Source organism: Rhincodon typus, chromosome 3, assembly GCF_021869965.1.
Source record: "Rhincodon typus isolate 14 chromosome 3, sRhiTyp1.1, whole genome shotgun sequence".
Classification (NCBI taxonomy): domain Eukaryota; kingdom Metazoa; phylum Chordata; class Chondrichthyes; order Orectolobiformes; family Rhincodontidae; genus Rhincodon; species Rhincodon typus.
Genome location: NC_063334.1, coordinates 103,302,471 through 103,314,672, shown reverse-complemented (window position 1 = coordinate 103,314,672; position 12,202 = coordinate 103,302,471). Strand labels below are relative to the sequence as shown.

Here is a 12,202-nt window from a genome sequence, read left to right as displayed (position 1 = left end):
ATAGCCCAAGGACATATATCCTATCGAAAAGCCAGGCAGGTGGCCAGAGGGGTGGGATTGCCTTGTTAGTAAGAAATGAAATTAAATCAATAGCAAGAAATGAAGTAGGGTCAGATGATGTAGAATCTGTGTGGGTAGAATTGAGGAACCGCTAAGGTGAAAAATACCATAATGGGAGTTATGTACAGGCTTCCAAACAGTAATCAGGATTTGGGGCACAAGATACAGCAAGACTTAGAAATGGCATGTAAGAAAGGCAAGCTTACAGTGATCATGGGTGATTTCAATATGCCAGTTGGACTGGGAAAATCAGGTTGGTAGTGGATTGCAAGGAAAGGAATTTGTGGAATGTCTACAAGATGGTTTTTTGGAGCAGCTTGTGGTGGAGCCCATGAGGGAATAGGCAATTCTGGATTTAGTGTTGTGTAATGAGGCAGACTTGATAAGAGAGCTTAATGTGAAGGAACCCTTAAGAGACAGTGAATGATTGAATTTACTCTGCAATTTGAGAGGGAGATGGTGGAATCAGATGTAAAAGTATTACTGTTGAATAAAGGCATGAGGGAGGAGCTAGGCAGAATTGACTGGAAGAGGATCCTAGCAGGAAAGACAATGGAACAGCAATGGCAGGAGTTTCTGGGAGTAATTCGGGAGACACAGCAAAAATACATCTCTAGGAAAAGGAAGCATACTGAAGGGAGGACAAGGCAACCATGGCTGACAAGGGAAGTCAGGGATAGCATAAAAGCAAAAGAGAAAGCATACAATATGGTGAAGGGCAGTTGGAAACCAAAGGATTGGGAAGCCTACAGAGACCAACAAAAGAAATGTAAGAATAAATAAAAAGGGAGAAGATTAAGTATGACGGCAGGCTAGCCAGTAATATTTAAAAAAAAGCAAGAGTTTTAGATATATAAAGGGCAAAAGAGAAGCAAAAGTAGACATTGGGCTGCTGGAAAATGATACTGGAGAAATAGTAATGGAGAACAAAGAAATGGCTGAGGAATTGAATAAGTACTTTGCATCAGTCTTCACGGTGGAAGACATAAGTAAAATCTCAAAAATTCAAGAGAATTGGAGAGCAGAGGTGAGTATGGTGGCCATCACAAAGGTGAAGGCTAGGAAAACTGAAAGGTCTAAAGGTGAGGTTGTTGACTTGCTCGCTGAGCTGGCTGGTTGTAGTTCAGACGTTTTGTCACCATGCTAGGTAGCATCATCAGTGCGGCCTCCGATGAAGTGATGTTGTTCTACTCTGTTTAGTATTTATATGATCTGGTCTGTTGAAGTGCTTTGTGTCATTTCCGGTTCTTTTTTGCAAGGGTTTGTATATGGGGTCTAATTCCACATGTCTATTGATTGCATTATTGGTGGAGAACCAGGCCTCTAGGAATTCCCAGGCGTGTCTGTGGTTGGCTTGTGCTAGGATGGTCACGTCATCCCAGTCAAATTGATGGCCTTCGTTGTTCGAGTGCATTCAACAGACCAACCCAACAACAATACTAAGCAGAGTAGAACAACATTGCTTCATCAAAGGCCGCACTGATGATGTCACCTAGCGTGGTGACGAAACATCTGAATTATAATCAGCTGGCTCAGTGAGCAAGTCAACAACCTCACCCACAACCCAAGCTACAATTCTTCACAAGAGCCTTAAAGGTCTAAATGTGGATAAATCAACTGGACTAGATGGGCTACACCCAAGATTTCTGAAAGAGATAGCTGAAGAGATAATGGAGGCATACTGGTGATCTTTCAGGAATCACTGCAGTCAGGGAGGGTCCCAGAGGATTGGAAAATCGTTAACATAACCTCCGTGTTTAAGAAGGGAGTAAGGCAAAAGATGGGAAATTATAAGCCGATTAGCCTGACCTCGGTGGTTGGTAAGATTTTGGAGTTCATTGTGAAGGATGAGATTTCTGCATACTTGAAAGTGCATGGTCAAATAGGGAAAAGTCAGCATGGTTTCATCAAGGGGAGGTCATGCCTGAAAAATCTGTTAGAATTCTTTGAGGAGGTAACAAGCAGGTTAGATCAAGGACAGCCAATAGATGTTATTTACTTGGACGTCCAGAAGGCCTTTGACAAGGTGCCACACAGGAAACTGCCAAGCAAGATAAGGGCCCATGGTGCTAGAGGCAAGGTGCTAGCATGGATAGAAGATTGGCTGTCTGGCAGAAAGCAGAGAGCGGGGATAAAAGGGTCTTTCTCAGGTTGGCAGCCGGTGATGAGTGGTGTTCCACAATGGTCAGTGTTGGGACCACAACTTTTTATTTTATACATTAATGATCTAGGTAAAGGAATTAACGGCATTCTGGCTAAGTTTGCAGATGATACAAAGATAGCTAGATGGACTGGTAGTATTGAGGAGCAGGGAGGCTGTAAAAGGATTTAGATAGGTTAGCAGAGTAGGCAAAGAAGTGGCAGATGGAATACAACGTGGGAAAGTGTGAGGTCATGCACTTTGGTAGGAGGAATAGTGCCATAGACTATTTTCTAAATGGGGAGAACATTCAGAAATCTGAAGTGCAAAGGGACTTGGGGGTCCTTGTCCAGATTGCTCAAGGTAAACTTGTAGATCGAGTCGGTAGTTAGGAAGGCAAATACAATGTTGGCATTTATCTCAAGAGGACTAGAATATAAAAGCAGGGATGTACTTCTGAGGCTTTTTAAAGGTCTGGTCAGACCACATTTAGAGTACTATGAGCAATTTTGGGCTCCATACCTCGCGTAGGATGTTCTGGCCCTGGACCAGGTTCAGAGTAAATCCAGGAATGAAAGGCTTAACATATGAGGAACGTTTCAGGACTCTGGGTCTATACTCACTGGAGTTTAGAAGGATGAAGCTGGATTTAATTGAAACTTACAGAATACTGAACAGCCTGGACATAACAGATGTTGGGAAGATGTTTCCATTAGCAGGAGAGACTAGGACCCGAGGGCAGAGCCTGAGAGTAAAGAGGACACCCTTTATAACAGAGATGAGAAGCTTCTTCAGCCAGAAAGCGGCGAATCTGTGGAATTCATTGCCACAGAGGGCTATGGATGTGAGGTCATTGAGTATACTTAAGACAAAGATAGATTGGTTCTTGATTGTCAAGGGGATCAAATGTTACGGGGAGAAAGCGGGAGACTGGGGTTGAGAACCTTGTCAGCCATTATTGAATGGCAGACTAGACTCAATGGGCCAAATGGCCTAATTCCTGCTCCTATGTCTTATGGTTTATCACATTTCTTTTGAGTAATTATGGAGTACAAAATCTCTTCAGAGGAGGTCAAATATTACAGGACATGGGAAAGAGAACATAAAGTGTCTTGTGTCAGATGGCATATGCTTATGTGCCTGAGAACGGGAACTCAACGGGGACAAAGAAGCAGATACAGCTTGCCTTTGTAAGAGGAATGATAGAATGACAAGAACTGACCAATATTGAATTCAAAGTACAACAGATCTTAAAACATAACAAGATTGTGACAGCAGAAAGTTACACTGGACACATGTGTCATATGTCTAAAAATATCACTGGACAGCACGTTAGCTCAGTGGTTAGCACTGCCGCCTCACAGCACTAGGGATCTGGGATCAATTCTACCCTCAGGTAACTGTCTGTGTGAAGTTTGCACGTGTCTGTGTGGGCTTCTTCTGGGTGCTCCGGTTTCTTCCCACATTCCAAAGATGTACATGTTAGGTGGATTGGCCATGGTAAACTGCCCATAGTGTCCAGGGATGTGCAGGTTAGGTGGATTAGCTGTGGTAAATGTAGGGTTACAGGCCTAGGTCTGGGTGGGGTGCTCTTTGGAGGGTTGGTGTGGACTTGATGGGCCAAATGGCCTACTTCCACACTGTGGGGATTCTATGATAAGTAAAAAGAATACAACCATGTTTAAGGCCAAAGCTAAAGATGGAGCTGTCTTTTGGCAAAATCTGAAAAGGCAAGAATCTATTGTCAGACAATTGTGAGATGGCAAAAAGGAACACAACAATGGGAGCACCAGCCTCCCATAACAATTTAATTACTCTATGACATTGTCACATAAAGATCTTGACCTTAAATCAGCCATTAATATGATGTACTGTATAGAAGGTGGGCACGTGCCAATGGGGACTTTTGCCGGTTAAAGAACTGGTTATTGCTGGCTTCGTGAATTGGTACATGAGGTGCAATGCTTCTTAAAATAAACTCTACTACAGGAGTAATTGTAACTTCCCAACTGATCATAAATTGGCATTAGATTTGCAATTCTGCACAAATGGTGTAAATTTTCAACTTCCAGTGTAAGTGTGCAGGCCCTTGAAAAGTTAAACTTGTTCCAAATGTTTTAGTTGAGGACTCAAAAAGACTTCTCATCAGTTTATTGGAAGAAATGCTCTGAGTCTTTCTCACCAGTTTATTGGAAGAAATGCTCTCAGTCTTAAGTAAAGACCTTTATAGTGATCCTACACTGAATTATTGAAAACAGTTTGTATTATTAACTTTACCACAGAAACAACTGTGCTAAAAATGTGACATGACACTTCAGCAAAAAATAAGGTTCTTGAGTACTATTTAGAAAAGCTTTGAGACTTGAACTGTACGATTTGTTTTTATCCAATTACTATTTTTTTCCTTGCTCTTTGATAAGCATTTATTTAGAAACAGGAATTGATGTCTTATGATTGGGTCCTTTGGAGAAAACAGTTCAAGAAACCGAAACATGAATGAGATGCTTACCAGAAGTTCAAGTTTATTACCTGAATCTTTAGGTATCAGTGTGATGGACTTTGTTCTCTGGCACATTTTACTTCTCTGTTCCACTGTTTCTACCCATATTGTTGTATTTTCCGAAATGTAAAGTAATTTTCGTTGAATTGTGTATGAAGTGCCAGTGATGTTGGTAAAGGTTATAAATTTGTGGATAGGAGATAGTCTATTTCTGAAAAACAAATCAGGGTTATTGTAAATTTCAAAGATTTAACTCGTGATCTCATGCAATCATTATACAAACATACAAATTCAAAGCAGAAAGAGGCTATTTGGCTCCTCGAACCTGTTCCACCATTCAATAAAATCATGGCTGATTTGTGTTTGGAAATCCACATTCCTACCTATAGCATAATAACCTTTGATTCCCTGCCTAACCAGAATCTAACTGTAAGACAATCTGATGGAGAGTTCCAATGTTTCTCAACTCTAAGAGAAAAATAAACTTCTCATCTCTGTTCTAAGAGGGCAACCCTTAACTTTTAAGCAGATCCCCCAGTTCTGGGCTTGCCAACAAAATAAAACATCATCTCCACATCGACTTCGTGAAGACCATTCAAGAACATATACATTTCAATCAAGTTGCCCCTCACCTTTCCAAACTCCAGTGGAAACAAGACTAGCCTGTCCAACCTTTGCATCTCATTTTAGGTGCCATTCTAGTAAACCACCTATTAACAGACTGTATGTAAGATGTTTATGTTCTTGCTTAAAGATAGAAAGCAAAACTGCACACCAAACAGCAATTTCACCAATGCCCTGTTAACTTAAGGATACTTTCCTCACTTTTATGTTCAATTCCTCTCATAGTAAAGAAAAGCATTCTATTAGCCTTCTTAGTTATTGCAGACTAACCTTTTGCGTAACAAAAAGAAAATCTTTTGTGACTCAGGCAAAATACGAGAACATGCGAATCCAACTCCACCTGGGTATTCTGCCGTCATTCTCTGTTTAATTAAGATTCTACTTTTTTGTTCTTCCTGACAAAGTGAAGAGCTTTACATTTTTCCACATTATACACCATCTGAGAGATATTGTGTCCACTCATTTAACCTAAACCTTATCTTCTCTTCTCAACAATCATGTTTATTGTCTTTTTTATCGGTTACAGTGCTCTGCTTTTAATTTAGCTTTCAACATTGCACAGAGTTCAGAACCTAGGCTGAGAAAGCATTAGACAAAAAATGAACATGAGGCTTCATTCAGGGAAGCAGAAACGGTGTGATATTTTTCGAAAAGCATATAATGAAAGTGATGTAGGCAGTGAAATTCCAAATTCTGCCATTTGCCACTAGAGATGTTAGAAAGTGAGATACCTGTACAACTTCTCAACCCAACAGTGATCTTATCCAAAGTGGCAGCAAACCCACAGAGCACATTTCCTGGTAGCAACTGTCTGCTTAACACCAAGACACCCAGAAGATTTGTTGCAAGAGAGTGCATTTATCAGATGGATTCATGCAAAAGTAGAGCTTCTGTATTTAAACTAGTTTACACTTAAATTATGAATGTCTGCTGAAACCTCAATATTTTGCAAGCACAGTATTCTATAAAAGCTGTGGTGAGAATTCTCAAATAATTCTCAAATTCAGAGATCCAAAACTGACAATAAAAATTTCAGTGTACGTTGTTCCCAAGATGGAAGAGGAAGGGGAATTAGGATTAAGCAAGTGTTTGGAAGAACTGAAACAGTCAAGGCCATAGGGGATGCAGATGTTGGGAACCTTTTTACTCAGAAATGGTGTGTCTTGAGCGAATGATCAAAAATTAGAAATTATTTCTCCTCTTTGCGGTCAATACTTTGTAAAAACCTTCACACAGGTCTACCAGAAATAAACAAGTGGACTGCGTGAACTCACAGTATTTCTCAGTATTCCCCTCCACGGAAACAAAAAAAACTGCTGTCTTGTGACTGAGGAACCAGTGGTAGATCTTTCAATATTTATCAAAGCACACAGCAACCGACCCACCATGAATGGTACCAGTTTCTACCCAGATTATGTTCATTTGTGTGTACAGCTTTCACACCATGCAAAGCATCCCAGTGTGAATAACTGTGCCAGGAACGTCTTCAATGTGTTAAACACGACACAAAGGTTTCTTGAAACTTAACTCAGTGGATATACTGAGGAGGGATTTATAAGACTGGGAAACCACAGGGAACATTAGCTTGCTTTCTCTATATGGATGCTGCCTGAGCCACTGATCTCCAGCATTTTTTTTCGGCCTGAATCTTCTGCAAATCTACCTAATTGGCCATTATCCTGAAAGGTTGACTTGAAACCTTAACTTTGGGCTGAATTTACCAGCTTAAGGCAAAGTGTTTTTTTTTTGAGTGGGATTCATGGTGCCCATTCCACCATGGCTCATGGCAACTTTAGCCATGCAATCCTTGGCTCTTTATCTCATTAATTACGCCACTGGCCTTGATGCCTGTATCATGGAATTGCCCAGCTGGCAAGGTGGAACTGCCCACCACAGCTGGGACTTGGCAACATTCATGCTGCAGGTGCCATAGTTAAACCCAGGCCACATATCATTTCAGAAGTTGCAATCCAGTTGCTGCCCTAACAGTTGTGCACCATGATCCCCATCAAGGTGATTCCCAAGAAAGGCAAGTTAGCCCCTCGGTTCACTGACAGGAACCTGGAGGTGCTGGTGGACAGAAGGGGAGGGCAGTGCTGCATCCTCCTGGTGGGCAAAAGAGGCCATGCCACCAGACTCAGCCAGCCTGGATGGAGATAACAACCTGGGTCAGTGCAGTCCAAGATAAATCACAATGCACAGTGTGGGGCAGGAAGGAATTGCATCTCCTATTATCCCCAACACATTATTCTTAACCTACAGAAGCCTTTATCTTTCTTACACAACAAATTTCCTCTCCTGTCTTGTGCAGGTGTAGAGGTATCAAGCGAACCTCTGCCCCTAAGAGACCGTCAGGTCCCCCTCAACCTCTCAGCAGACACTGCTCCATCCTCAGAAGCAGCACTGGCAGAGCAGTCACCTGCATCCTCCACCAGCTCAGAGACTGCCATCTCTTTCTGTATTAGACTCAGGAGCACAACACTGCCACATCTCTGCAGCTGGTTGAGAAAGAAACGTCCAGGTCTGCCAGAGACCCAGCACCTGATCAGCCTCAGCTCTCAACCATTCATGACTGTGTGCAGACAGGCTCAGGAACAGCCTGTAGGTTTGACAGAGGAAGCCAACAAACTGGATCAAAAGATGGGAGTGTCCACCAATGCTCTCAACACGACTATCACTTGTTGACCTGGATTTCTGACACAAGGAGTCCAAGTAGAGAGTGCACAGGAAGGATTGGGTCTTGTAGAGAGATCAGATTGTGTTGAGAGCAGCCCATAGATGAGTGTAGGGTGCTATCATAATTGTAAGCTCTCTCTGGATGTTACTCGGGACACTTTGTTTTCCTCTTGGGAGGCAGGTTGTGCATACAGTCCTGCAGAATATGAGTGACTAGTCTGCACTGTCTATTAGCCTCTGGATGGTAGGGCTCTGGCAACGTCTTAGATCTTTAAAGTGAAGGGCAGGAGGTTGGTGAGGTCTGGATTGCACTGCATAGGAGGGTAGTTGAGGCAGGAAGCCTCACAATCTTTAAAAAGTACTTGGATGAGCACTTGAAATGTTGTAACATTCAAGGTTCTGGGCCTGGTGCAGCAAAGTGGGACCAGTGTATTTTTGGTGGTACAGACTCAATGGGTCGATTGTCTCCATGGAGTGGAAGTGACCACTGCAGACAGCCAGGTCTAGCACATTCAGTGTCTGAATGTTATGCTGACAGACCTGCACTCCATCTCTGTAGCCATTGATGCTCAGCATCAATGACAAGGTCAGAGGGGAATAAGGGACCTCAAGATCACTCTGAGAGGCCTTCCCCTCACACAGGCAGGGAGATGGCAGCAGGCACCCAGTAAGAGGAGGAATGACAGAAAAGAACACTAGACATTTTCTCGTTAGGATGCTCCAGAATTGTTTAGTCCCTCAACAGTTCCTTGCCTGTTGTGCGAAAACCTACAAACCTCCAAGCTGAAGAGGTTGAGATTGCACTTGGGCAGGAGATTCTCACCAGATTCCGCTCCCCCCAACATGCTGAAACTCCAAGGGATGTCCACCCAAGTTATAATAACATGTCGACTAGCTCAGTCAGCTGGAATGCTGGCTTGCAACACTGAGTGGCACCAATAGTCAGGGCTCAATTCCTGCACAAGCTGAGGAAACCATGAAGGTCCCACATTCTCAACCTCCCCCCTTGCCTGAGGCACAGTGAACCTCAGGTTAAACCCACCAGTCTGTCTCTAATCAGGGTGGGACTATGGCACTTTTACTTGCACTCTTAAAATGTCTGCTCCACTTCTTCATTGCTTTCAGAGCTAGTTCAGTGGCATCCAATGAGAGGCAAATGCAGCCTTCTTCAGATACCTCAAGGATGAAAGAATTTGTAATGGCCAAGTATTGCTTATCTCTCACAAGAACCCACTACTTAACTGCTGGTAGGATCAGGGGCTACGGATCTCTGAACTATAATGCTGTTGATTGCAGCCAAGGTGTCGCACTTCATTGTGGACAAGGTTGAGGCTAAAAGTCATATGCCAGGGCCAAATACAGCATTCCACACTTTCACTCACAATGAGGGTGAGAGTACGGAATCAGTGATGATTCCATACAGCTCTGAAGTTCATTGTAAGAATCAGCTTTTCAAAGGAAGGCACCGCCATTCAAGGCTAGGAGGTGTACAATGGACAGTTCACATTTCCACTCTCCCTCAGTGCAATGGTCTGCTGAAAGTACTGCCTCGCTCAGGTTTAGCATTATCCTACAGGATGCTCAAACATTTAGCAAACTCCAATCTGTTGTACTCTAACTGGTGACAGAAGGATCAAAAGAACTGCCTGAGCTGCTGGACTCTCACCATCAAAGGGAGTGATAAGAAGAGATGTGGTCTGGAGAAAATAACAGCAGTGACATTCTGGATACATTTGTGGGTCAAGGATTGGGGGATGCAGAACAAGTACTCAGTTGCTTCGTGAAATGAGCTAATGGTATAAAAACGCAGGGCAGCAGTAAACTCAATGGTCCCTCGGAAGATAGGGCCACCCAGTCCTTCTGAGGACAGTGCTTGCTCCAGCAGATGGCACAGTTCAGTGTTGCTGGTCTGGGATCTGCAACTGCACCATGTGGCCAAGAGCTGGACAGTGAGACCTACAAATGCAGGGGTCACACCATTTTTCTCTCCTTCCCTGGGGCAGCTTCAGCCACATGCAACGTTCATGTGAGATATGTGACCTGCTGATTGGTGAGGAATGTCAGAATGAGGATTCCTCAGCTCTCACATCAATCATGATGAAGAATCATGTTATGCCCTGACACAGTAGTGTGAAGGCTTGGTCAGAAGGTCAAACTCATTCCTAAGTAAGATGTGGTAAGATACGTAATCCTTATCTAAATGTACATTTTACAGACAAAGTATTCATGCTATATTTGGGAGAGGTATTCTGGCAGTAAACCATCGTGATAACACTCACACCTTCGAAAAAAGGCACCCTTCAACATTACAGACTATGTCCTTGCATACTTATAGTTTAGTGTGAGAATGTGGCAGCTCTAAAGTGTTGTCTTCCAGTGTGAGATATTAAATGTATTCCCGAAATGCTAAGTCCAGGTGACACTTTTAAGTTAGCATCTGATTAGAGTTGCTTAGCTGACCTGACAGGGAGTCAATTAGTGGGAACAATGTAATGGTCAAGATTGCTGGAGGCCATAATTAGCAATTTTCATTCTATAACAGTGAATGACTTGCTGACAGAGTGCAATTTGTTGCCAGATGTGTGGTATTACTGAATCAATGGATGCATGATAAATGCAACTACTTCTAGCAAGGTCTGAAATTCAAACAGTTTTACTCTGCCCCAAACAGAAAATGGTAATTTATTCCTCCCATACTGCATGCCCGCTATCAATTGATCAAAGATAATAAAATTTCAATTTTGTCTTCTTATGAGTGACTTACAGGCTTTGCCTGAGATATAGGATGATCCCATCATCTTTCATGTTTCCTTTTATGTTGCTGACCCTGTATTGTCAATGACCTTTTAATCTCCCGCTATCTTGTTTCAGTTCAAGCCCTTTATAAAACCTATATATCTCCAACTTACATCCAGAGCCTATGGTTTCCTTAATTACCGTTCCCCTGATGGCCTTACACTCTCTTCAAGAGGTAACTGAGTGAAACACCATAACCCTTCACCCCAAGAGCTCCATGTCCCCTCCAAGGTTTTATGATATGTCACACTTCTATCTTGATTTTCCACCTTTTGCTAACTTCATTTCCTGAATGAACCAATCCAACAAAGCCCACCTCCAGAATTGGATTTCTCACTTCCCCAGGACTTCACAGACTGTCCCCTGATAAGACTCCTGAATATTAATTCCCAATGTCCTGCAACGTCTGCGGCCCACTGACTGGACTGATGTGTGAGGCTCGCCCCAACTGAGCCTGGCCCGGCTCCTGGACTGATGTGTCTACAGCACCTTGACTGATGAGCCTGTAATCTCCAAACTGATTACACTCGACCTTCAGAACCCACAATGGCCTAATCCATGGATCGGAAAGATACAGATCCCAGACTCTGGTATGCCCGTGAGTCTGACTGACTGTAGTCAGTTGACTGAGTGGGATGGTCCATGACCATAGTCCACCTTGACCCCACATGGCCTTCCTTTGACTTTCAGATGGGCATTTGGTTGAAGCCCATGCAGTATGTTTGCATGTAAACTGCTGGCCCTTGCTACATGTATGATGTTGAAGTAGCATGGTGCCATACAGTGACATGTCCACATGCTTGACTGTCCAGTATTCTGAATTGTGATAAGCTGCCTGCCTCTTTCTTTGTGTCAGCACAGAAGAGCTTGTCTATGACAAAGCAATGTGTGCCAAGGAGGCTAGCGGCCTCTAAGTAAGCTCAAAGTCAGTGAATGCTAACAAATGAAGCTAAAAGCCATAAGATGCATCTTGTGTATGAGCTGCCTTACACAAAGTGACCTGGCAGAAGCACACACTCCATAGGCATCTCTGAGCTCCAACATGAAGTCCTGAAGGGTTTAAGTGGTGCATGAATTGGCCTGAGAGCAGGTGAGGCTAGTCTTTTCCTGATGCCTGGACGAAGGGTTGAGGAGCACAGTGTACATTGAGTGTGCAGGAAGACAGAATTGGAGGAAAGCCCAGAGCAGAAAGCAGAGAGCTGCAGCTGCAAAGTTAACAGCTTTGAGTCTCATGTTGGGAATTGACACCAACTAGCTTCTCGGGGAAGAACAAGAGAACTGGGAGCTGCCAAATGAAGCAAGTTGGACCGTTAATCATTGGCAAATGCATGGACCTAAGGTGGTCTGGCTAGCCCTTCAGTTGAAGGAAAATTAAGGATGAGCAACAAACGTTGACCTTGCCTGTC

General features: G+C 43.2%; 1 protein-coding gene across 1 annotated transcript in view; it reads right to left on the bottom strand.

Annotated features, from left to right (window-relative positions):
• LOC109914295 (interleukin-31 receptor subunit alpha-like) overlaps positions 1 to 12,202 on the bottom strand; it is an 84,741-nt gene that overhangs the window by 47,793 nt on the left and 24,746 nt on the right. Inside the window, exon 4 of the mRNA XM_048593864.1 lies at positions 4,730 to 4,905. Coding sequence (XP_048449821.1) covers positions 4,730 to 4,905 — 176 coding nt within the window. The remainder of the gene's footprint in view (positions 1 to 4,729; positions 4,906 to 12,202) is intronic.